This window comes from Mesocricetus auratus, unplaced genomic scaffold (assembly GCF_017639785.1).
Source record: "Mesocricetus auratus isolate SY011 unplaced genomic scaffold, BCM_Maur_2.0 Super-Scaffold_100022, whole genome shotgun sequence".
NCBI lineage: Eukaryota > Metazoa > Chordata > Mammalia > Rodentia > Cricetidae > Mesocricetus > Mesocricetus auratus.
In genome coordinates, this window is record NW_024429203.1 from 21,093,685 (window position 1) to 21,121,326 (window position 27,642).

Below are 27,642 nucleotides of genomic sequence, written 5' to 3' on the forward strand. Positions count from 1 at the left end.
TAAAAAAAATGATCTCAAACCATAAATGAGCTACCGGTTAAGCCACCTCTTCAAGTTGTGTGTTCATAACATTTTCCTCACTTGCAGAAAGACAATTAAAACGCTGTTTCTTTCATTCCTGACTAATCAATTATTCCTATTTTATATTCATGTGTTAACACAATTTTCCCATAAGAAAATGCAGTCTTCTTTTAAAGCAAAATCTTAATTGGAGAAAGTTTCAGAATTTGAACTATGCAAAAATATGGTCAGCCAAATACCAAGTCTGGCTACTGCCTGTTCTAGTGTGCATATGTCAGCAAAACCACTCTTACTATCTTACTTAAAGGGACAAACATGACACCTCAACCACTTTTTCTCCCATTTGGGAAGAAAAAACAAGGGCTCTTGAAGGTCAGGATTTATAATTTGAGGACTTGAATTATATAGTTTTTCTACTAAGTGCTACTTAGTATCAAATTTCTCAGATGTAGAACATAGTCTGGGCAACAAATTGCCAATTCAGAGGTCCACTTCTACAAGGCTGGAGACAGTTATATTGAGAAATGACTGTCAGTAGACTCTGAGTACTGGAATAAGGCAATGATTCCCTATGAACTCCCCTTAAATACAAAGACTACTTCTAAAATCTGTTAAGTACAGTGAACATAAAACGGCTAGCAAAAGCCCACCTTGCACACTTCCCTCTTTAAGAACATCTTTGTCTCCTCTCTAACCATACTCTACATTCTCCAAAGGCTGGCTAACCTCTGAACCTTTTCCTGATAGTATTATCTTGTAAATTCCATTCTTAATCACTGTGATTTTCATTTGGCTCAACATAAACTACATTGAGTTATAGCTTCATAAATGTGAATGTCATATAATCTAACCCAAGGACCTGTGAAGGGTGCTCAAGGGCAACAACAGCTAGCCTTGCACCATTCTGTACCCTTCAAGTTGTACAGAAAGATTATTCCCCAAGTATCAGTGTTGCCCTGTAAAGACAACTAAAACTCATGGCCAATCTGGAAGAAAGCTCTTTAAGAAAACACTGGAATCATAACATGCAGTGATGACCATTGGACTCACGATTCCAAATAAAGGCACTCATTTACACATGAGGCAATGTTGTGATCCAGCCCAAATAATCACAGACAAATGCATGTTCTTTGTTCCATCTTCCTTACCTTTCATAGGAGAGCCCTGAGGAGTGGCTGGGACATGGACTCCCATCCCAGGGCCACGGCGGTAGGGGAAGTTTTCAGGACTGTATTTTTCACACAATACTTGCATAAAACTTCGTCCACTAGGCTGGTCCATCTTCTTTTCCGAAAAATCTACAAGAAACCGGGAAATTATCTACTTATTAATGTAAGAACTATTTTTTTGTTTATGATGCAGGTGGCTGGGCACTGCAGATTGGTACAGTGCGCTACTACCACAGGCAACCTTCTGCAGTGGGGAGACTATGGAACATGCAGAGGACAGCAATGATCACTCAGCATGGTGTGCACAACATCACTAAAAGGTAGTCCAGCATTTAGAGGAGAAGGTTTCTTTTTCTTTTTTTTGTTTTGTTTTTTCAAGACAGGGTTTCAAGGCTGTCCTGGAACTAGCTCTTGTAGACCAGGCTCCAGGCTCACAGAGAGAGGATGAGGGTTCTTACAACCGTGGATAACAAGGATGCCTTTGGTTGGTATAAAAGGTTCATGTAGTAATTAGAAAAAGACTGAACAGAAGGCGCAGATTAAACATCAGGCTAAGTATGAATAGTTTACACAAATCCTTTAATATTGTCCCTTGAAATTAATTCTTTACCTCTGTGTGTATATACTTGTGGTGCGTGTGTGTGTGTGTGTGTGTGTATGTTTACGTGCACGCACGCGCACACACACACACACACACACACACACACACACTAGACTTGTCTTTAGAAATCTATGAATAAACTGTGGTTGATGGAATAGAAATCTCTGTGGTAATTTCCAGAAATCTTGAAGACAGCTAGTGCTTTCCACCTAATCTTCCTTCTGCTTCCTGTTTTCTCTATTCTTCTGCTACAGAACAGATGCCTTGCTGGAGGGAATAAACCTGATGGACATGGACACAAGCAAAAGGGACCTGTCTCCAAGATCTCCATGGACCTAAGATCTCAGATTTGCAGGTACCTTAGGAATTCCAGTGACAGATAAGTCTAATGTAAGCCACTGTCCTCCATTTCCAGGTCGCTTAAGATTGGACCTAAGCCTACCTAATAGAGAATACTATTTCTTCTGGTGCTGAATTTAGGTAAAGTCGTCTCTATTTAATCTCATCTAAGGGCCTGAACATTCAGTAAATCTAGCACTTTCTCTACACTCATGCACACATTAAAGGAGAGGCGAGCAGACATGCTGACTTCTGACAGCCTGAAAAGCCACTACCCTAAGGGAGTGGCCGGTGCTCCAGGTTTCACATCAGTCAGAATACAGGCAACCACAATTAGTCTCTAACTATCAGCCAGCATACTACTTTTTTAAATTAAAGTAATCAATAAAAAGGCTTAGAAATGGCACCGTGATGAGAGTGCACAGTAGCCTATGGATAACTTCAAGAAACCTGGGGTCTCCAAAGCAGCTACAGTTAGGAACTGCTGTATACCCCACCAGTAGCTGAGCACAGTAGGAAAGATCTGGCCTTGGAGGAAGGAATACAGCTTGATTGTTTTTTGCTTTTTTAAAAAAAAAAACTCATCTTGGTACTAGAGTATTTGACAGACATGAAGGAACCGGGACAAAGGGGAAGGAGTTAGGACTATACCACAGAAACACAGGCAAGCCACGAGACCTAAGCTAATACACCAGGGATCAATCAATCAGTGAGCATGGCTGGCTCAAGATGGGATCAGCAAGCAAGGTTTAGGGGCATTACAGGGGCTAGCAAAAGGAGAGTGGGCTGTAAGACAACCCTCAGGTTTCTGGTGCTGACCACTGTAACTAATGTCTTTAACTCGTCAAGGGATGATGAGCTGCACTTCCTCCACGGACAGTGTGAGCACTTGGTGACATTGCAGGGAACAGCATAGAGTTAGGTGAGAAATGCTAGCTGAAGATGGAGACTCAGATGTCACCTGGATCCAGGACATGCTATGAGGAATAACAAGACAAAAGCACTCTGGGGGCTGGGACAGAGGAGGCAGTGAGTCACAAAGTAAAGGAGCAGGAACAACTAAAGAGCAGAGAACACAGCCAACAGGCTAGGGTCTTCCATGAGAAGAGAAGGAAGAGGGGATGACAAGGCCCCCGGGAACAAGGGTAGGGAGCAGAGGCAACTGTCGAGATCTCCTCCCTTAAACTAATGGAGTGGCTGGAGAGACAGCTCCATGCTTAGCAGCACTTGATGCTCTCCCAGGGGACCCTGGTTTGATTCTGAACACCAACATGGCATCTCAAAACTAACTTTGTGATCTAGTTCTAGGGGATCCAACACCCTCTTCTGGCCTCCTCAGGCACCAAGCACATGTGGTACACACACATGTATAACCAAACACTCACGCACACACAGAAAAGAATTAGTAAGTCATTAAAAACAATTAGCGATTTGAATGCAGTTATGTATTAGCCAGGGGAGGTGAAGGACTGGAAGACACCAGCAGGAACAAGCATTAAAGAGTTTCCCAGAGATCTAGGTACCAACCACATAATGCTTCATATTGCCCGCAGTGAGTGCTGACATTTATTTCACCGTAGCAATGCTGCTTTACTTGTGCTTATATGGCTAAATAAGCCAAAGTCTGGGTCATTTTCTCGGGCTACTATACTAACTCTACCATTAAATTACACAGAGAGCAGAACCGTGGAAGTCTCTATCTTCCAGCACTGACTCACAGCATCCAGTGTAGCATGAGGTATATGGCAAAGGCTTGATAAATGTTGCTAAGTATCAACATCATTCATTTCCAGCATGCAGAGTAGAAAAGGCAGAGACTTTGGGAAAGGTTGGTTAATCCCACTCAGTTTTCATCACTTAATAGCTCTGTGACCAACAGACAAGATGCTCTACCTTCTGCAGTAGTAAATATGCCAGCTAGCACTTAATTATTTCTGTAAAAATAAGCACATTCATCTAATTACTATGCAAATTTCATTTTTTATCCTTAATAAATGGTAAAATTATTATGTGTATCAAATAATTGCATTAACATATATTTCTATTATCAAGAAATGTTTGCTTTATATATTTTATATATCTATATACCTGAGGTCATGTAAAAATTTCTTGGATGAATGTGGTCACAAGTGGACAACGTTTTAAAAAACCATCATCTGTAGAGTACCTGGATCCTAGAGTCACTGGAGAGCTACAAATGTGCTATTTAGATTACAAGGCTGTAGTACAGCTCCAAATTATACACTGTTGTTCCTTCTGCCTGGGCATCATGGCGAGATGGAAAACCCATGGTCACAGGAAGTTTATGCTTCTCACAGACTAGGAAGACATGATCTAGCTCCTAACCTCTCTGTCCTCCTCACCCAAGGATGATCTAAACCTCCCTTTCAGGTATGCAGCAAGAATTTAAAGGAGAAAAGAACAAGAACACAGAAGTAGCCACTAAGCTGCATGTCTTCAATTGTAACCTGAGCACGTTCACTGGACTCTATGGAGTCACTGCATATGCCTAGACCACAGATGTTCACTGGACTCTGTGGAATCAGTGCAGATGCCTGGAACACAGATGTTCACTGAACACATGTCTAACCATGAAACACATGTTTTCTCTGCATATAATTTGCCAGAGGAATATTGTGGAGTCCATTTCACAAGTGTATCACAGGTCACCTAGGGAACACCTTAAACACAGGGTTGTCCTCTATTTCACCCCTTTATTTGTAAGCCTCCTGTCAGCACCTGCTGTAGTGCTGTTACTATATGACAGTTTATTTCAATGATCTACAGAGTGGTAAGTGTCTGAAGAACTATCGTGGGCTTCGGAAACCCTCAGATTGGAAGGTTCTTGTTCATAAGACAGCACAGACAGGTGCTCTGCCGCTGGCAAAAGGCATCACGGCTCTTGCCAACACCTGTCTCAAGCAGGACACCAGGGGAATTTTTAGAAATGGTTAACAAAAACATCAGACAAATTACACTGTCTTCCAAAAGACTGAAAGTATGTGGCGAAGGCAAAGTGTCACTGTGGCAATAGGGTCTCCATGTTCAAGCTGCATCTTTGATCTGGAGGCTTCTGAAGCACTTACACCTACCTTACTCTAGGGCAGCTAACTCGGACACAACTGGAAGACAGACCACACAAGCAATGCAAAAGTAAACACTGACTCAACTGGGGGTACGCACCCACCAGGAGATAAACAACTGTGGGTCTTGAACATTTTCCTGTGAGTCTTCAAGCTTGAAAGCTCCCCCAGAGCCAGGCCTGGTGGTGCCTGCCTATAATCCTCCATACTTGAGAGGCAGGGGCAGGAGAACGCTGGAGCCAAGGCAGCCTGGCTACTAGTGATTTCTAGGTCACCCTGCTCTGTCTCAAAATAAAAATGACTATTAAAAAGGCCAGGAGTACAGTTTGGGGGACAGTGTCTTTGCTCGGTATATACAAAGCCCCAGGTTCAGTCCCCATTACCCACCCCCCATAAAAAATCTCCCAAATATTCAGATGTGAAAATATGCAACGTTCTCTGTGAGACTACAGAGTGACCCCAGCACAGTTTACTGAAGAGCCCTCCAGCAATGCAGGCTGTACACACAGACACATGGCCGTCCAACTGGAACCCTCAGAGGGCAAAATGGATTGGCAACACAAAATCTACTCAGATCTGCTGTGTTTTAGGAGGAATGGTAGGCAGGTGGGAAAGGAAGCCTGAAGCCAAGAGGACTGAACAATGAGGAAATGCAGAATGGAAAAGATCTTTAACTGCAGCCTTTTAAAAGGTTTGGAGGCTGGGGGTAATCTATGGCTTTCTGGAAATAACAGGAGTCAAGTTACACCCGTCTACCTCTGCAGTTGGCAGAGTTCAAATGTACTTTAAACTGTTCTGAATTGGTGCTTGAAACCAGCGAGCCAGCGCCAGTGAGCCAGGAGTCTTGGGTGATGTTGCTGGGTTCCATTACAGGTGGTGGAATATGTGAAAATCTCAAATCCTTTGTGTCTCAAGATCCTGTAAAGCACCTGGAGAAAGTCACAACAAAGCAAGGGTGGGGGACAGGGTGCACAGAGCACTTGTGTCAGGTGAATAACTATCAGAGCAGAACATCCAGTCCCACATGTACACTAGCAAACAACCTGGATTTCATGTTCCCACCCAAAAAGGGTGAGATTAAAATAGGATGAAACTCAACACATCTGAGAGCAGAAAACGATTAGAGCTGACCTTGGATGCTAGGGTTAGTCAAGATATAACCTCCAGTAGGCAGTGTCAATACTGCCCACAAGAAACAATGCCAAGCAGTGTGCTGCATAAAGCATAAACACTACCAGCCCTGCTCACAACTTCCCAGAGATAGAAATACAACCGCAGAGCGTCAAAATGTAGTATCTAAACCTTATAAAAATACGATTATTGGCTTGTATCTACACAGACTATCTCTGGAAGGAAAAGAGAGAAATGAGTTAGAGGCAGCACAGCAACCGCGGCTGAGAGACGGCATGAGGAAAGAGGGCAGAGAGGAGCCCGGCCACTGCTGACTGAGGCAGCTGAACTCAGCAGACCCAGGTACCATCTTTCAGAGTGGGTGTTTTCATGTAATGTGTGCAGGTATGACCCAACGATTTGCCAACTTATATTATTCATTTATTTAATCTCCTCCAAGATGTACAGTTTCTATGACAAAAGAAGCTGGAGTTGTTAATATTTTTTGACATGTGGAATATATAGTATTCTAATAACATTAAAGGAATGAAGAGGAAGAAACGACAAATAGAATGGATGATCAAAGAGAAGCACACAGCTTTGTAAAATGCAATTGGGAAAAGTGGGAGAGCACATACCTGAGCCTAGGAAGCAAACTTCAGCACCAGGACTAGGGGAGGAGTGTAGGGAGACAGGCAGGTGACAGTGGCCACCAGGCCCTACAGGCCCTCACTGCTCCCTCACTAGGACAAAGGCAAAGCTCCACTCTGGACTATGGACCATGCACCAGGGCTTCAGGGACATCCAGCATGACTCTGCCAGCCAAGTTCAAGTACACAAGCATAGCAAGAGGCAGAGATGAACTTGGGAGCCTTGGAATTTCGGGCCAGCAGTTGACCACTGACTGGAGACCAACAAAGAAGGACTTCCACGGAGGCGTTCTCTGGCTAGTCTCAGGTGCTGCATCTGTCAATGGCTGGGAACCTGAGTTACACTTCAGGAAAAGAAATAAAAACAACTTCTATCCTAACCTAGGAAAATTTCATTTGATTTGGACCCACTTATACACAACAAGTCAATCTCATCTACTTATCAGAAGCAGAGGACAATGGCCGCGCATCTGACTCCATTTATCTAAGGGAGGCAGAAAACCACACTCTGAAAGCACCTGCCAATACTTAAGAATAAAGAAGGGAAACATTTTGCCGAAGTTTACACCATTCTCCCTTAAGGTTCTCATAGTCAGATGATAACTGACACCAGTGATGTTTCTTTCCATTCAGATGTCCATGTCCTTCAGAAGACAAACTAACAATGAGAATCTCTCACAAACTGTTGGGGCAGGGGGTAAACAATTGTGATTTCTTTTTGAACTTTACCATATCATCCCAATTAGGCTGATTTGCCTGCTCATTTGTGCATCAGATAGGTACTTCCATGAAGTGCATTTCACTTAGTAGGAATCAGTGAACATACATGTACCAGAGGCTGAATCTGTGCTGAGCACTAAAGAAAGGAAGAAAACGAAAGACAGATCTCTTAGGAGGAAATACATGAGATAATACCTGAATAAACAGTCACACAAAAACAGTAAAGTGGGGATTGCAGAGATTGTTCAGAAGTTAAGAGTGTTTCCTGTTCTTGCAGAGGACCTGGATTCAGTTCCCAGAATCCATGGGATAGCACACAACTGTCTCTAACTCCAGTTCTAGGGGACCAGTGTCTCTTCCAACGTCTATGTGGCCCCCCACAGGCATATATATATATATATATATATATATATATATATATATATATATATAACGAAACACGAGAAGTGGTTAACTTTTGAAAGCACAACAAAGTAGGTGAATCCCGGGCCATCTAGTGAGAGGGTCACTTGGAGAAGAATATTCCAAGCACAAAAGACAAAAAGCACGATCAGGCAGGGAGACCTGAAACATTACCAATACTGTTAGAATACAGGGAAAGTGGAGATGGAAGGTGCAGATGACTTTCCTGGAAGACTATGCTGGCCTGCTCAAGACAGTGGAGACAAAAGAAAAATAACTTCTCAAGGAGCACTGTGGACCCAGTGCAAAGATGAAGTTTCCTATCTTCAGCAGTAGAAACAGAAGCACGGGTGGTGCACACCTTTAGTCCCAGCTCTTGGGAGGCAGAGGCAGGCAGATCTCTGTGAGTTTGAGGGCAGCCTGATTTACAAAGTGAGCAGGATAGCTAGGATTGTTACATAGAGAAACCCTGTCTTGAAAAGAAGAAAGAAGGAGGAAAGGAAGGAGGAAGGGAGGGAGGGAGGGAGGGAGGGAGGGAGGGAGGGAGGGAGGGAGGGAGGGAGGGAGGGAGGGAGGGAGAGAAGGCAAGGAGGGGTGGAGGGGACGAGAGAGGAGGAGGAGGAACAGAAGTCAAAGAGATGGGACCTAAGATCCTGACAGGGTGGAGCAATTTGTTCACCTCAGAGAAAGTGGCAACACTTCAGCATAGACAAGGGAGATGAAACCACACCACAGGGAATTGAGAAATAAAGAGTAAGAGGAGACAAAGAACATGGGCCTGATCTTTGAGGGGCTTGGATGAAAGTGGAAGAGATGAACAGTTGAAGAAAACCCAGAGGTTAATAATTGCTTATTTTTAAGGTCAAAAAGAGAAATGAATTGGCTAAGTATGAGGGGAGTCTGGGAAGGTCAGCAGGTCAGTCATAAGTGACACAACAAAGAAGGCACTCACCTGGGTCACTTTCCACAATCCCCTAGGATACCAGTTTTTAAAATTTTTCCAATTTCTTTTTCTTTAGGCTATTTGACTTTCACTAAATGTGAATTCCTCCTTTAAACTTATCATTAAAAGGCTTTCTGTTTTTGACACCAAACCTCGCTAGAGCCTTCAACACCATACTCTAGAAAGATGCAGGTTTTTTACTCCCCCCCCCCAAGATGCAGGTTTTTATTGTTTCTGGGCCAGAGCACAAGCTCACCACCACTGACATAGTCACTCTAGGACAATGTATGAATGTGTAATTCATACACTTCCCTCTGGAAAAGATTTTAAGAATCTAAAGATGAGGGTCTAATAATCACCTTACTGATTTTAAAAACTACATTATCTGATCCGAATGTTTTAAAACATCTATTTGAAAGTAAGCAAGCAGTAAGGTCAGAACCACAGGACCTGTAACTCCCACCATGGGGCATTCCTTCGTTAGCTGAGACAGATGTGGCAGTAAGTGCAGCCAAATGCTTTTCGTCTCTGAGACAGACACAGCCACACCAGAGACGGAAATGGGGCAGATTCAGCAAACTGACAGGGCCTGGGAACGCTCTTATGGTGTTGTCCTTCAGACCACGTTTTCCACGCTAAGATGTGAGTTTCTACTCAAAGATTCAGTGGCTTTAGACACATAACTTTAGAATCTGCCTCGAAGTTCATAAAGCACTTTCTGTGTCCATACATACATACCTACAAAAACCTGTGAAGGGTCTTAATCCCATTACTGAGCTGTTACAATGGGTGTCACAAACACTAGCCATGCCTTCCAAATGGACAACAGACACCTAAAGGACACAGTCCAAGGAGTAAACAGGTTGGGTTTCCTTCTCTATGACACACCCAGTTTAATCTGTACCGAAGTTATGTTCCTCCTCAATTCTACCGATACCTCCAGGCATTATGTAATATATTTAGCTAGATGCTCTCTATGGTTGAGAAGTTAAGAAAATGTAAAGAAGTAAAATAAAAGTGAAGAAAACTCTAATAAACTTTTAGAGCTATCCTGCAAGGACATGGTTAGGAACTTGCTAACTTCACTCTTCACATTCCAAATGCATGACAATTCTGGTTAATAATCTATCATCACCCCATGACATGTCACCATGATCTCACACCCATCAATCAATCACCCTATTCCTAAAGCCTCTCTGTCAACTGCTTTCCACATAACATCTTAGTGTAATGTGTACCACATCATACTTTCTTGAATGTGAATGTGTGTGTGTGTGTGTGTGTGTGTGTACCCAAATACATATGCATTCAATGAAAACACTGGCAGGTGAAATGTGAATTCCTCAAATTCTACATCTCTAGACCACAGGTCTAACAACACAACAGGTCTCCTTACAAGCAACATGGACTTTAGACAACTTAACTAAAATTTCTTCCTTGAGTTAGTGATATTAGAGATGCTGAAACTGTGACTAGGTTGCCAGGGGAACTCTGTGTTTTCTACTGCAGGCCATATCGCAATAAGACAAAGTTTTTTTGTCAAGATACAGGTACACATTAGCAAACATGGCTAATGTGTCTGCTTGCTGTCTACTGTATTTAAGCACAGGACATGAAATGCCTGACCCAAGTGTACTGCCCCAGAGGGAGAAAACCTAACAACGTACCTCTTCATTCAAAACTATTTTAATGTATTCATTTCTAAATAATTCCTAATGTTCATAGTTTCTAAATTACTAAAAATACTGCAAACCATTATCTGCCTATGTCCCTATTAGGTACTGTGAAACAGAAAACAACACACTTCCCAGATACCTGATAACCAAAACATAAACACTAGCATTAACTATTTAGTTCAACATCTTCCAAAGAGACTCCCCCTGAAGTCCTCCCACCCAACTCCTTCACAAACAAATCCACACCCATCCTGACCTTTCCATTGACCCAAATCCCATATGAGGATATCTCACTTACTCAGAGCAGGATTAGACGCATTTATTCTTGAAGTGATGTCCCCAAACTAAATGTCTCCACACAGAGATTAACAATCACTTTAAAGCCTAGAAATTTTCCACAGGCACTTTCCAAAAGAGACACCCTCACACTTATCTGCGTTTACAACCTGGGAAACTGAGGAGATTTGCTCAGGTTTCTGGGGCCCGACCAGCATGCTAAATCATCCTTCCTGTATCTAATCTGCTGAGCCATGCTGACTTCATTAAAAAAAGGAGTATTTCATGTCAACAGTATACAGTACCACATACAAATCCTAGAACTAGACTTTGCTAAGGCATATGAAAATTAATGTAACTACATCAAAGTCACTAAATTCAAGCACAAAACAGTAGCCCTGCCTGGCCACTCACCAAAGGGGGAAACTATTCCCAACCACTCCAGCCCCAGGACAGCAATGCAGACATCCCCCTCTTGAATGGATTGCTTGTGTACATTTTCTTGCAGCTGTAACACACAAGTTACCTAGCTGTCTACAGATTACTTCATTATCTCTGCATTACAGAAGCAGCAAGGGAAGCTGCCATGTGAAAGCCAAGTCTCATCAGGAACAGACAGCTAACGTATCACTCAGCAGCCTTCTTGAGATAACAAAGCACTCTAGTAACCAGGAGTTGTCAGATGTTAGAGCAGTCACTTAGTATGCCAAAGTTTACATGTGAAAACAAAGTGGGAAGCTCCTTCCCACACAGTGCTTCAGCCCTGCTAACTGTGGCAGTGGGTGCTGACTCCAGAGATAGGCTGCTGGGAACTAATGGCAGAGTCCACCATCCCTTGTGGCTGTAGACAAGTTGCTGACGATCTCCAAGCCTCCATGTGCTTATGTACGAGAAGGAGTAAGAGTGCCCCTAACTTCTTCCTCAGAGACTTTCTGAAGAACAAATGGAGCCACACCAGGGAAAGCATTCAACACAAGAGCCACCTACTGAGGCTGGAGTCCCCTCATGACTACTACACAACCACTATTATCGCCTCTGAGTGGCCATGGCAGTAAGAGCATCCGGTTGGACAGCTTACTTATAGTTATTTAGATTGGTCTTGCTTCTTAGGGCCCATGACTATGCTGACTAATGCCAATTAATGAGACAGCATAGTAAAAATGTCTGGTGTTTATAATGCCTTACTTGTTAACTGGACGACTTTCTGTCACCTTTCTACCTGCCTGAAGGATAAAACAGGGAAGTCATAATAAATGCATTTGGAGATATGATTTATGAGGAATTAAATCATCATCTATTATTTCTTGTAATCATTTGTCAAGTTTCATGAGAACACATTGCTAAATGAATGAAATTATTACTATTCTTATTTAGGTTTTTCAAGACAGGATTTTTCTGTAGCTTTGAAGGCTGTCCTGGAACTCCCTCTGTAGACTAGGTGGGCTTTAAACTCACAGAGATGCACCTGTCTCTGTCTCCTGAATGCTAGGAGGCCTTAAATTATTAATGATGCCCATGAAAACATGATATTAATGAGTCACTGCAGTAAGGGTTTAATAATTTAGATTTGTTTTCAACATAGTAAGAACTGAAAATCTTTCCTAATTTGCTTCAAACCTGTGCACTATAATGCCATGGTTATACGTACAATAAAAGCATCCTTCAGAAAAGAAAGTCTTTTTATTGCAATAATGACATATGCCAATCAGAAAACTTAGTATTTTAAAGTCATCGTATTAAATTATTCTCTTAAGATCAAACATTACTGACATATGTGTATGACAACGGCAATTAAAGCTGAGGGTGTCCTGAAAAACCATCTCCAGTATGTCATAGCTCCATTCTGCATGTTCCCATGTCTCAAACCCATCTGTTTGCTAAAATGTAGCTACAAATCAACACTCAGTTACTGTAGCTACTCATGGATGCATGCAGAAGGTTGAAAATGTGAGTCACCCAATGAGTACCTGCAGCTGACACAGAATTGGGTGGAACTCTGCCTTCTGGTCCCAGATCTCATTCTGTAAACAAGCTCCCATTTGGGAATCTATTCAGTGCTAGGTTGTTCATGGGCTTTGTGCTTCTACTGATTTCACTATTTAGGAAGTCTCCCAAGACCAGTGCTGAAATGGTGTGTGCTCCAAAGACACAGGAGGCTCTGCTGTGCCTCATGGTGGAGACACACCTGGTCGACAGTTCCACTCAGGCAGATTACAGTGTGGAGAATTCACTGGGAACCAAGGGATCTAGCAAAGGTCTTACAACAAATTCATAAAGAAGAAGGTCATGTATTGTCATTGCTGTTTGACAGGCCATGTCCTCAGGGTCACAAGCTCACAGGAACTAACCTGTATTTCCTGTGGGGTCAACTGTTACACATTCACCAACTCAGGGTGACTTTGCAGAAAGCCAACTATGCTTCGTTTAAGAACAACTCTAGGGAAAGAAGACTAGACCAAGAGAAGAGAAAACAGACCTACATAAATAAGGCATGAAGGGGAAGAAAATCAGCAGGAAAAACTTAAACCAGTCAATGATTAATCCTGGAAGAAGAAATATACATCTGGAAAAATTTAAGAGGGGAGAGAAGACACTGTGAACACCAGCCTCAGAGTAGCGCAGGGCAAACCTCAACTCCAGAAAAGAGGCAAGAGCAAGCTTCCCCAGAGAGGTTTCTCCTAAGGACTGCTGTACACCCTTGCCTTAGATGGCACAACAAAGCATCTACAACACAGAAAGAAGCTGGACAGTGAAACTAAAAGCTTTTGCTCATCAAAAGACATTAAAAATGTAAAAGACACGTCTGAAACTGGGAAAAGATTTTGCACTATACATAAAATATAAAGAGTTGTTCTTAACAAGAAAAATTAAAATCCAATGGGAAAATGAATAAAAGACATGAACAAGAAGGTAATGGGAGATAACTTTCAAATGGCTAATAAATTTATGTAAAAGATGATCACTCTTAATAATCCAGGCAAAAATGAAAATCTTTGCAATTTTACACACACACACACACACACACACACACACACAAGCAAAAGTTTAAAACTCTGATGCAGAAGTACTGGAGGAAAAACACTCCTATACTGTAGAGAGCGCTCCTGTGGCTTCTGGTGCGAACATCTTACAACACAATGTATCTCTGGACAGCAAAACTGAAGATAAACATATCACTTCTCATTTTGAGACAGTGTCTCACTATGTTTTCCCAGGCTAGGCTGGAATTCGTGATCATCCTGCCTCCACCTCCAGAGTGCTGGGATTACAGGCATGCACCACCAAGTCCTGCCTGCAAATAATATTTGATCCATCAATTCTAGCTCTCAAAGAAAGATCGAGAGCATGGTTCTCAACACATAGGTAATGACCCCTGTAGGAGTCAAATGATTCTTTCATAGGGGTCACCTAAGACAATCAGAAAACACATTAAGATTCAAAACAGTAGCAAATTACAGTTATGAAGTAGCAACAAAAATAATTTTATGTTTGGGGGACACCAAAACATAAGGAACTGTTACTGTTCTGGAAGAACTGGTACATTTGTAACAAGAGACAACGGTTAAGAATGCACATAAACAGCACTTTGAAGCTGCAAAAATCCTGGAGCAAATGAATCTATTACAACATAGACATAAAATAAAATGTTACACAGCAATGGAAATTAACAACATCTCATTGATCTTCCTCATCAACATGAATACATTTTAAAACAATGTTGAGGGTTTTGAGATCAGTCCCAAAACCTTAAAGGAAAAGTGTGAGACACAGAGAGAGAGAGAGAGAGAGAGAGAGAGAGAGAGAGAGAGAGAGAGAGAGAGAGAGAGAGAGAGAGAGAGAGAGAGAGAGAGAGAGAATCCAGAGGATAACTAGTCAGGAAGAATAGAGTTGACAGTTGAGCACAGCGATACCCCCGGGGAGGTACCCTTGGAGGATGGAGGCCTTGGGTTAGATGATTAGCTGATTTCGCTTGGGGCAAAATCAGAACTCTTCATTCCTATTTGGTTGCTCTTCCTTTCACTCCATCAGCACAGCAAAGCCAAATCTACTTTGTCCTTCCGTTTTCATCACTTTAGCTCAGTTCAAGCAGTTACCACTCTCAGCAACAGTTTCCTCACCGGTATCTGCAAGTGGTGTAAGGCAAGTGGTGTTCTTCAAAATGCTGATGGCCTCCTTCTCACTTAGAATAAAACCAATCTCAACCGTCTAGCTTCCAGGCTTTATTTACTAAGGTCTGCTGAGCTCTGCTCTCTGCTCATCTTTCTAACCCACTTCCTTCCACTCTTTTCCTCTTACTTCTGAAACTCACCAAGCTGATGTCCCCTTCGCTGGCTCTTTGCCTAGAGCTTCATCTCAGCATGCAAGTGTTTCAAATTTAAAGATAAATGTCACCTTCTCAAAGAGGCTGCCTCTGACCACACTACCAAATGCAAACACAGAGTCAGTGCCGTCACCCACTGTCTTTTCAGCCTCTTCTACCCTATAGGGCAATTCTTGTGGTCGATCTTTTAGTCTCCACCAGAGTGAGGCTGTGTCAGCCCCATTTCATGTTACCACAGTGGAGCCTGGCAAACAGCAAGTACTGGATGGGTGAATGGAAAACTGAACGTTATTTTGAATAGACATGATACAGTATCTACCGACAGTGAAATGAAAGTACATTGGGGAGGATCACAGAAGACTTGAAAGATGAATTTGGAAAATCACTGGACAAGCATTGTTTTAAGAACAATCCCAACACCATCAGCAACAGTACATTCGTAAGAATGGTTAGTGAGCTGCTGATCAAATGTTCACACCACACCATTCCATGTTTTGCAAATATAACTACTTAAAAATCTCCTGGTGTGTGTTTGATTTTCTACTTTAAGCTTAAGAGGATGCTTCCAAGAGCTGCAGAGATGGCTCAGTGGTTAAGAGCATGACTACTCCTAAGAAGGACCTGTGCCAGGAGGCTCATAACCACGTACAACTTGTTCCAAGGGATTCAATTCCCTCTTCTGGACTTCACAGGTACCTCCTCTCCTGTGCACATACCTCCACACAGACACACATGTATATACATATATATTAGAAATAAAAACAAATCTTTATGTTTTTTAAAAAGGAGGCCTCATTTAGTTCTGAGTTTATTCTAACTATTAGGCAATTTACACCAAGTTACCTTCCTATGCCTGTGTCCTTGGAAGTAAAATGAAGCTATCCATTGCTGATTTAGAGCTGTTGTGATCATTCCAAAATAAAATTCTTCCAATGAAAGCATCTAGTTGGTTAGCATATAGTTGTCATTGTCAACACTGAGAGAAGGGAAGTCATGGCAAAGAAGGGCCTACGATAAATCTCCAACATCCTCTCCCTCTTGAGTGGACGGTTTACACACAACAGCCGGAAACACAACCAAGGCTAGCCCTATTCCCTACAAGTCATGCGTACACAAGTTCACACGCAAGTGTGGGCATAGCACTCTGAGGACAGGGAGGGTGTGACTAACTTCGCCAAGGAGGTGGGTCCCATATAATACGGCCTGAAAAGGAGCCATTAGAAACTCACCAGATGGGAGAGGGGGGGAAGCTGGGGGATATGCAGAATGACAGATGCAGGAAAACAGAGGGACTGGTGCGGCTGCTGTGGTGTGCTGTGGGAAGGGCCTGGAAGATGGGGGGGGGGGGGGGTCTGGAAGATGGGGTGGTGCCGCTGTGATCCCACAAGGAGCTCTGTTTATGGAGTTTACATTCTCTTCCTTTGGCAATGGGGAAATGAAAAGGGGATTAAACATGCTACTTTAATAGCAATCTTTGTAGAGACAGAAGGACATACTTATGTCTTTAATTACTACAAGATCCTGGATCTGTTGACCTAAAGTGGAAAATATGATACACCTGAATTCTTGAAACCATACAAGTAATTCCTGTATTAGCGAAGATGGGACTGGAATCTGGCCTCCTGATCAAGCAGTTTCATGACCAGGACAATGTTGTTAAGCCAAGTGTCTTCACAACAGCAGATAAAACCTGAGTTTACTATGTGCATATGCTGTGTTGCTTGCCATTACCATCTCATTCACCTCTTACAACACTCATAAAAGGCACTATTAACCCCATTTGAGATCAGAAAATCCAAGCAAATCAAGGCTTGGGTCATTTGACTAGTGACTGACAAAGCCAGGATTCCAAAGGAGGCTGACTTCAAAGCCCTAAAATTAAACCAGCCTGTTGAAATAGGACATTGCTCAGTTCATTAAACATCATGTGCTCAAAAATCATTTGTGTGTACTTGCTATAATTTAAAGCATCAAGCTAGGCTGGTGACTCTTCAATTTTACTGGGCAGAACAATCAAGGGGGAGAGCACTAAGACATAGATTCGTGGTTCCAACCCAGAGATTTTGGTTCAGGAAGCCCAGGAAGGAATCAGGGATCTACTTTTTAATTGTCAGTTATGTCGACTAGGAGTTCTGTGAATGATGCTGCTGGTTTCGAGATTCAAGGTGGTGGTACCACCTCCTGACCACTGGATATTTCTGATACAGGAACCCAAGCACAAAGACTTCACACGAGAGAGGTTACAGGAAAGGATTTGCAAAGAAAGGGACACCTTCTTACAGGCAAAGAGAGGCACAATGAAGAGCACCTGCTTTGGGAAATGGAATGACGGTCACAAGGAAAACTGGGGAACGCTGGAGAAGGCCCTGGATGTCAACCATTACACTGGGGCTTTACACTGGGTTCCAGCAATGGAAAGCAGGTAGCTAATGGTTTCTGAAGATAGCCACATTTTCTGTAAGAGTTCTCTCACAAAGCTGGGCAAGAGCAAATGGAATCCAAGGATCATACATCAAGACAGGTGGCCAAGCACAGATCTAAGCCCCAAGAGAAAAGTCAAGAAGCATCTCCTCCAAAGGCAGGAATGGTAGCTCCGTGACAAACTAAACTACATGTAGAGCACAGCTCAGGGGTATTTTCACCTACTAAACCCAAATCACAGCACTGTCAGCTCCAAGTTACTTGCACTTTCTGGAGTGTTCAGTAGTAGACCATTTGCCTACCATGGGTGAGTCTCTGGGTTCAATCCCCAGTACTAGTAGTAGGGGTGGGAAGGGGTATATATGGGTAGTCTCTTATATAGCTGGCCAGACCCAGGATCCATGAAGCACTCACACCAAACACAGTTCAGGAATAAGATGTGTAGACAGGCCTGAGTAGACCACATACATGTTACATGATTTAAATATCGAGAAAAAGACAGGACAGACAGACACACGCGCGTGCGTGCAAACACACACAATTATTCAGAGCAACACAATTTCATTTTACACAGAACCCCAACAGTATCAAGCATAACTTCCAAACCCTCAGCAGTTAAGAAGCAAAATTCCCAAGAGCAAAAGAGCCTTCTGTGGGTTTGAGGGTCAGGAGACGAAATAATCGTTTAAGAAGGACACAGGATCACACCCAGTGAGTTTTCCAAAGTCGTTTATTCACACATACAAATGAGTCCCCCAGATATGAAACGAGTGGGGATCTTCCTTAGTGATCCTGACACCCACTACAAAACGGCCTTTAAAACAAGCAATATCTGGCTGGTTTATGTTCAGAGATGGTTCACACATGCCCACATAACCCGTCTCAACAGAGCCATGCCACAAGTCAAAAGTGAAGGCAGAAGGCCCGGTTTATAAACCTCAGTCTGACAGTGACCTGTGCGTTCATACAGCATCTACTGAAGATGTGCTCCACGGGTGAGGTTTAACTGGGGCAACATTTTCCTGGTGACTGTGCCTCTGAATTTCATCTTCATCCAAACAAAAAGCAACACTGCCAAGGTAAGCCGTCGGTATACATCCTATCTTCAGTTACTGAACTGAGGCAACATCCTGTTGTTATGGGATATTTGTACACTGTATAAAAATATATTGCTGTGATTGGCTTAATAAGGAGCTGACTTGTCAATAGCGAGGTGGGACTTCTGGGCAGAGAGAGGAAGTAGGAGACAATCGAGGAGCAGAGGAGTTACCAAAGAGAAATGGAGTCGGACAAACAGAGTGAAAGAAAGGTAAAAAGCCACATGGTAAAGTGTAGATTAATAGAAATGGGTTCATTTAAGTTATAAGAGCCAGTTAGGAACAAACCTAAGCTATAGGCATAATTAATAAGAAGTCTCCCTGTCATTATTTGGGAGCTGGCTATCGGGACAGAGAAAGACTCCTTACATTACATCCTGCAGCAACAGGCTGTGTCACAACTTTCAAAGGAAGCAGCAACACATGAATGGTTCTTACTTTGTTCACCAACACCTATTAATGTTTATTAAGAAGTAATACTGGCTGAGTGGTGATGGCATGCGTCTTTAATCCCAGCACTCAGGATGCAAAGGCAGGTGGATCTCTGAGTCAGAAGCCAACCAGTCTACAGAGGGAGTTCCAGTACAATCAAGGCTACAGAGAGAAACCCTGTCTTGAAAATCAAACAATAAAAAAGAATGAATCCTGGTTTAACATTTTTCTATGGCTTTCATCAATACTGGTGCATATGCACTTGTTTGCAGATGGGTACGCATGTATGAAGGCCAGCAATGGATGTCAGCTATCTTCCTTATGTTTTGAGACAGTCTCTCACCAGCCCTGGAGCTCACTAATTCAGCCCCTGGGATCCTGCTGTTGATCCCCCAGTGCTGGAATTAAAGGTATGCCACTGTACCCAGCTCCTTTAGGAGGGTTCTAGGGAACACAGGTACTCACCCGTGCAGGGCAAGTGTTCACCTACTGAGCTACCTCCTCAACCTTTCATCTATTTTGTAAACATTTGAAAAGTATCTTCATGGGAGAAATTTAGGCATTCCCTGACTGAAGGTTATACTCGATTTCTGATTGTATACCAACACAAGAGCTTTAGAGTCTTTTGCAGACAGAAAGCAAGTCCACCATCTAAAAACTACTGAAGAGCTTGAGATGGCATCAAACAGCAGAAAGGCCTCTCTCTCTCTCTCTCTCTCTCTCTCTCTCTCTCTCTCTCTCTCTCTTTCTCTGTCACACACACACACATCTTTCTTAGGATTGGCTTTATTTTTATGTGTATGTGTGTGGCTATATCTGTGTGAGTATATGCCACATGTGTACAGGTACCCACAGAGGCCAGAGGAAGGTTATGGATCCCCTTGGAACTGGAGTTACAGGCAGTTGTGGGTCTCCTGGCATGAGTGCTAGTAACTACACTCTGGTCCTCTGGAAGAGCAGGGGCTCTCTCCAGCCCCATAGCTCAGTGGCTCTTTTTAATACTGGAACACACACAAAAAAATGCCTGTGAAGTATGACATGAAGATAATGTGGCTGAATAGAACTAGGCCTAATGTATTTCTCAGGCACAGAAACGGCTAGAGAAAATAAGGTCATGCTTGTACCCAATTTCATCAAAGATTAACATTATAGTACTTTAGGAAATGGACCAAGCACGTGATGACACCCAATCAACAGAAGCACTCAGGTGCTCCATCCAAACAGCACACCAACCTGGAGTGACACCTGTTCGCCAGAAGCTTACAGTATAGTGACACTGACTAACCCAAGAAATAGGTCTAAAAATGGCATTTTTTTCCAACCACAAATTGTGACCTGTGAATCGATTTTGTGGGATTCAGTCAGCATTTTTCTTTCCAGTGCAAGAAAATGGAATATAACAGAAATAAGCAGAAGGCACCCAATAAGGGCAAACTCTGCTGTGTGAGGCCAGTCATGGTGCCTTATGCCTTTGAGCTCAGCACTGGGGAGGCTGAGACAGGAGGAGTACAGTGAGCAGCAGGCTAGCCTGAGCTATACAGTAAGTTCAAGGCCAACAGCACCAAGAGGTTCTGTATCAAAACAAAGCACATAAACACAAAAACACTACTTTGTCAAACTTTTCCTCACACGGAGGTGTATGTACTAGATCATAATGTCCTTATTGATGTGAGGTTTTTGGTTTTTCTTACCTTAGAAAGTCATTGCATTGAGAACCAGGTCTACAGCCAAAGGACCCTGGCTGACTAACCATACTTAATCCTCAACCCCTGCTCAAGGTCTCTGCTCAAGGTGAGCCTATGAGCACATTCAAGAACTACAGAGACAGACACAGAGACAGGCACCAAGAATGAACACAGCAGGGGAAAGCCCAGCCAAGCCTGTATTTGGCCCCGAAAGGCCTTACCACCTTCCCCAAACAATCTTTTCAAACTCTCTGCGCAGGATGGACCCATGGAAACCTATTTAAGAGTTTCTTGGTACACACACAAAAGCCCAAGCAAAAACAGAGAGAACAGGGACGAGTCCAAGCCAAGCCCTTAGCTGCCCTTGAGGTCCTGCCAGCCTTAAGGCGGTGCCTACAAACGAGTGTAGCTAAGCAACCTGGAGTGAAGCTCCTCCTTCCCCCACTGTCTGTCAACAGTTCAACTCCTCCAATCAACTTTTCCTCAACTACAACTTCTGCAACCGCTGCCTATGTCCCTAAGGGGCAACTCTTCCTTTCCTTAAATCCCAGGCTGCCTTCCTCTTGGCAGCCCCGGAAGCCTGTACTCTCCATTCTCAGCATACAGCCCACCACAAATCCTTTCACGCCATTCCCAGGAAGCCAGGATGGGGGGGGGGGTCTCCTGGCAGCACCCCATCTTACTACGGCTTGGGGCAAATAGATGCTCCCTCAAACTCCTATCAAACTACATGCTCTGAGCAGTCCTGGAAGGGACAGGCCTAGTGACACAGGAGTATAGGAACGGCTGCTCTTTCCCAAAGACACCAAATCTTACAGATGGGGACACATATTTTCCTGATTCAGTGATTCAAAGCTAAGTTTCCCACCAAGGGAGCATCTTTCAGGTACCCCAGGCCTCAGGAAGGCTGGAAGCATCCTAGCTTACTCCCGCTGCCCAGCCTCCCTCTGTCAATGCTCGGTCCTCCCGGGGTCCCAGGTCTGGCTTCCCACCCCCATTGGCCCTCTTAGGAGAGCACCTCTCGGGCCTCTGGCCCCAGCGGAGTGGCAGCCGAGCTACACTCACCCCTCGGCCCGCCCGGGAGGCGGCGGCTTCTCAGGCTGCGCTTCCGCCCGCCCGGCCACCGCCGTCGCCGCCGCTCCGCCTCCGGCCTGTTCCCGGCCGGCCCCGGCCCGGCTCCGCTTCACCTCGACCCCCTCTCCGGCCGCCGGAGCCCAGTGTCCTGCATTGACCCGGAAGCAGCTTTCGAGGGGGCCCCCAACAACAACACGTGACCCCGCCGCACGTGTCACGTCCGCTGCGTGGTTGGGAGGGGCCCGGCTCTGAGTCTCCTAGACCAAGCTGTGGTTGTCATGGCAACCGGGATGGTGGTATCCATCTAGGCTTGATCAGAAAGCACCCAATCTGCTTGCTTTTCTTACTGGTGCACCAGGGGAGCATCCGCACGTCCAAAGACCCGATGCCTTCGGATACAGGATTCCTAGACTGAACCTGACCAAACACACCTGCAATCTTGGCCTGACTCTGTGTGAGCCTGACTATTTGTGATACTACCTGTCCCTGACTTCACTGACCTCATCTATAAAATGTCCCATAAAAGCTCTCTATACTTCGTATACATCTGCGTGGGAGGACAGTCTGACCTTTATTCTGTGCCCCCTCCAGTCCTGTGGCACCTGAAGCTTTCAACAGTACCTATTTAGTGTTTTAATAGCCACAGCTAGTAAACACATGAGATTAAAAAAAAAAATCACAGCAAAAATCTTCTACAAACGTCCTAGGGAGATATTTTGTAGAATTGAACGTTGAAGTTGGGAAGTCAAGTCATCTTCATAAGACTACCTACTTAGTCAAAATGGCCAGGCTGAGACTTGAAGCCAGGTCAAGCTAGCTCCAAAGAAAGTAGCTTTGGAAGCCTCACACGGGGCTGCTGGGCTGTTCATTTCTTCGCAGGACACTGCTGTGGAAAAGGGGCAGGCTGATCCTGAGGAGGACTCAGCTTTGCGCAGACACATGAGTGGAAATTGTAGGAGCTGAAGAAATATCTACACACAAAGTCCATGTGTTTCTGTGTAGTAGGTGTCCAGGAAGATGTGGGGGAATGCTATGAACATGCATATGTATATATTGATATTTTTCTAGAGAGAGGAAAAAAATCTTTAGGTGAGTGCAAGTGTAGCTTGCCACCCTGGGGACTTAAATTAGTCTTGTCCTTCGTTTTGTCTTGTCCCATAGGTGGGACTTAGCCTAGAGAGACACCTGAGAAGGTTAAGGAAGGTGTCCCAAGGACAATGAGTCAGGCAATGAGTGGGCTTAGAGAACACAGAAAGATGACCGATTGCCTCCAGCCCAGGAAAGCACTACTGACACCTTAGAAAGTAACGACTTTGGGGTACTCAGGTCATAGGCAGGACCACAGCTAAAAGCAGCCTCAGCAGGGAGGAGCATGCAAAGAACAGAGTGATCTGGAGGATCATGGGAAGAGCAGAGGGAAGTGGAGGATCGTGGGAAGAGCAGAAGGAAGTAGAGAATCGTGGGAAGAGCAGAGGGAACTGAAAACGGAAGGAAGGACAGGTGAGTGTCTTCCCTTTTGATACTCTGCTTCCATAACTCTGCCTAAATACCCAGATGACACGCTTGCTTAGGAGTTGAAGTTTTTTTAGTGGGCACTCAGAAATAGTTAGGAAGAGAGGTACCTTGTGAGCAACTAGGGGAAAGTAAGAGCTGTAATTCGTTACTATTAACAAATACTGTTGCTATGACTAGAAACACACATAGATACTGGATGTGAGAGTCCTTAGAGAAAAACCTTAGAGATTAACGTTTCTACCGCCTCTTCTCTATCTCCCAAGGCAGCTAAAGTATCTTTCTGAAGCTTGAATGAGACTGTATCACTCCCTGGAGATTAAGGCCTGTCCTGAGACTCCCAGTGGCTCGTCTTCGCCTCAGCACGAAGCCCACAGTCAACAGCATGCTCCTTGGAGTTCTTCACAATCTGCTGTCTTTCCCAGCCTCATCTCTTGTCTGTCTCCTGTTACTCTACAGCTGCTCCACTTAGTCTGCTACCCACTAGCTATATGTGGCTATTTAACTTTATTTTAATTAAGTGAAATCTAATAGTTTAATAAATAAAAGCAAGACATTAGAGGTCTATCTCAGTTGGCAAAATGCTTGGCCAGCGTGCAGGTGCAGCAAACACTAGATTCAACCCCCAGCACCTCATAGCCCAGGTGTGGTGCTCCCCACCTCACCAGTAGTTGGGAGACTGCAGCAGGAGCATCAGGCATTCAAGGCTGCCAACACTGAATTTGAAGCCAGCCTGGATGACATGATATTCTGTCTCAAAAAATTAAAAAATAAAAATAAAATGAAGGGCAGATGATGTAGTGTCTTTGTAAATTGTTTGCCATGATGCATGATGTCCAAGACTCTGATAGAATTCCAGAACCAACACACACATACACACAGAGAGAGAGAGAGACAGAGAGAGAGAGAGAGAGAGAGACAGAGAGAGAGAGAGAGAGAGAGACAGAAAGAGAGACAGAGAGAGAGAGAGAGAGAAATCACACATACACACACGAGAGGAGGGAAACACAATACATACACAGGCATGCGTGTGCACGCACACACACACCACAACTTAAGTCATATTAAAGCTTCCCCAATCACACTAGGATCACTTTGAGTGCTATCAACACACGTGGCTACTGACTATTGTACTGAATAGTTCACATATGGGATAGTTTATCATCACAAAACTTCTAGTGGGCAAGACACTCTAGCTAGATCTCCTTGTGCCTTGTTTTTTTTGTTGTTGTTTTTTTTTTTTTACTAATTCCACTACTCTCTCTCTCTTGGCTTTTGCTTTTTGTCACAAGAACGTAAACATCAGTGAATACAGGAACTATGTTGGTGCTATGTGGGCCTCAGTGGAGGCTGGAGCTAGTTTTGTGGTATTCATCATCAATTTCCCATCATTCCTAAAGGGTCATGATCTACGAAATAGTAGGAAGACACTGGGCCAGCATGAAAATAAAAAGGTAATAAAAGGACAACTGTCTAGTAATGTTATTAGAAATTGTGGGTACTTTAATCATTTTGATCCCAAAACAGCAATTCTATAAGGTTCAGTCTAATAGTAAGGAAAAGTTTGGGCTAGGTATGTGGTGCATGCCTGTAACCCTAGTGCTCAGGAGGCAAAAACAGGAGGATTATCATGCCTTTGAGCCTAGCCAGGACTACAGAGTGACATCCTGTCTAAGAAAGGAAGGGAAGAAAGAAGGGAGGGAGAGGGAAGGAAAAGGGAAAGGAAAGGAAGAGAAAGGGAAAAAGGGAAGACTTTTGGAATAATTGGAGTTGTTTCCGTCAGGAATTCTCATGAATTCCTTGTAGCTAAAATGGGTTAAACAAAAGCAGAATCTGTTCTAGCAATGTATGGTAATTCCTGGAGCAGCACGTCTGGTTGACCAGTTGGTTCTCTGATTCAGGATTTGCCATGCCCTAAAAGCAGTCTTAAGTGCTTTCTGAGTTCTCCCTGTGTCAGCTGCTACTGGAGATATTTTCCATCGATTTTTCCTTTTAATCCTCACAGTGATCTCATGCAGTACATCTGGTACTATCAGATCTATCAAGAGAAACTCGGCCTAAGTAATGTACCCAGCAACACACAGACAGTAAATGCAGAGGCCAAATTAATTTTGAGGTCAGTCTGACACAGGAGTCTGAGCTCTTCATAGCCCTGTAATGATGGGATAGCATTTGATTGTGAAGTCTCAGCCAGATGTTTGCAAGTTCTTTTGATTCAGCAAATGCTTATTTTATAGTCATTGTGTATCTATCTATATGTCTTAGACATAGTGAGGTGGCTTGAGGCAAACAAATATGGATCTGGCAGAGATGTTACAGTGTGGTTAAGAAGATAATATGCATACACAGAAATTGAATCATCCTGATAAAGGAATGAGGGTATGTTTGTTTAGTTTATTGCTGTTCATCTTGTATCTTATTTTATTGAGGTTCTGTAATCTAGGCTGGCCTCAACCTCACAATTCTCCTACATCAGTCAACTTCCAACATATTGGGATTACAGGTGCATGGCATGGCACCACATCTGGCAAGGATGCTGGATCTAAAGAGAGTGAGGGTGTTGCCCTTGAAGCTAAAGGCTTTTCCTGTATGAGATAACACAGGGTAACACAATATATCAATGTGGAGACAGGCACGTGATGGCAAAAAAGCAGTTACTTGACTTGAAAACGTAAGTGGTTGGGGAAAATAGGTTTTTTTGTTGTTGGTTTGTTTTGTTTTGGGTTTTTTTTGGAGAATAGTTTTTAATATCTACCCTGGTTTTTCCATTAGCTAGATACGTCTTTTGAACTCTTGGCCTTAGATCATTAACTGCTGAATAACTTGAGTTGAATAAACTGCCAGCATAAAGCACCCAAACTGATGCGTAATAGATAGCATAGATTATATTATATACATTGTACATATGTGTGTTTCTATCAAATTCACACAAATTCTGACTAATTCTGCCACATGTCTCCTTAAATTTTTCAATTCTTTTGTTCTACATTTTATTTTTAAAAACTTATCTGATGTCAGGACAGGTGCTGCTCAAGAGATTGAAGCAGGAGGATCCCAAGTTCAAGGTCAGCCTGAGTAACTAAGTAAGACTGTCTAAAAGGGGGAAGGAGGGAGAACGGAGGGTATAGCTCACAGGTGGTGTTTGCTTGGCAGGCTTGGGGCTCTAGGTTCAAACTCTCCCAGCACTACAAAATAAACCAAAAATGACTGGTAATTTTCAGAATGTGGCCTGTAGTGCCAAGTTTTATGAGCAAACAGAGGTTAAAAATCCTTAAACTAGGGCATCAGACCAAGAACTGATTAGGGAATGTGAGCATTTCCTTGCGGGGCAGAGGATGCTCTTTAAAAACTGCTCAATGTGCTTTTCTGCAGTTTCCATAGATAGATCAGACAGCAGAAGCTTCATTTCCAGGAAGGCCTCCACTTACTAAAGTCATTTGCAATAAACTGCTGGAAGCCTCACTAACCCCTCTTAATTTTTATTGGAAAGAATGACATACAGAAAAGTGAATATACGTTACATAAATGTGTCTCAGGGAAGTAACTCCTCTGTCCACGCCACCACCACCAGGATATTGTGAATTCCCCAAAGCCTCTGCTCAATTCCTACACACTCCATTCTCCCCAAATTTAACTACCATTCTGATTTCTAATGTAGTTTCTTCCCCCTGTTAAAAAGTCTGTATAAAAGGTATCAAATGAGATGAATTCTATGACAACATCGCAGGGTCGTTTGTGTTGTTGACTGGAGCTGTGGCCGATTCACTTTTGTTGCTAAGCAGGATGTCATGTTATAACCACACTACAGCTGATTTTTCTGTTTTCTGTTGATGGACATTTGAAATATGTCCAGTCTGAGGCCTTTACATGGAATGATCTTGTGCTTTCCCCCCAATGCATACATCTGTAGTTACTGCTGTCAGAAATAAGCTCAAAAACCAAACCCACAAGATCCTAGCTTTTGATCAGCATTAATGAATATAAATGTGGGTCAAGTCACATGTATGATTTAAATTCTCCTAATGCCCACTTTAGAGAAGTTTTAAAAGGTGGAGCTGATGTTAAACATTCGGTTCATTAGTTCTAAATAGCCAAAATGTTCCATTTAAA

General features: G+C 43.4%; 1 protein-coding gene and 1 long non-coding RNA gene across 3 annotated transcripts in view; one reads left to right on the top strand and one right to left on the bottom strand.

Moving 5' to 3' along the window:
* The window catches only part of LOC101824250 (tubulin-specific chaperone cofactor E-like protein), a 140,686-nt gene extending 118,467 nt beyond the window's left edge, over positions 1-22,219 (bottom strand). Inside the window, exons 1-2 of one of the 2 annotated variants that reach the window (XM_013112828.2) lie at positions 22,012-22,219; positions 1,170-1,319 (exon numbers count right to left, since the gene is read on the bottom strand). In XM_013112828.2, the coding sequence (XP_012968282.2) occupies positions 1,170-1,302 (133 nt within the window). In that variant the 5' untranslated portion in view covers positions 1,303-1,319; positions 22,012-22,219. The remainder of the gene's footprint in view (positions 1-1,169; positions 1,320-22,011) is intronic. The other variant, XM_005069405.4, reaches the window with a different exon arrangement.
* A 65-nt stretch (positions 22,220-22,284) lies between these two features.
* Positions 22,285-24,091, top strand: LOC121133455. The gene is made up of 2 exons (XR_005870297.1): positions 22,285-23,520; positions 23,799-24,091. It is a non-coding gene; the product is annotated as an uncharacterized LOC121133455 (long non-coding RNA).
* The last annotated feature ends 3,551 nt before the right edge of the window (positions 24,092-27,642 follow it).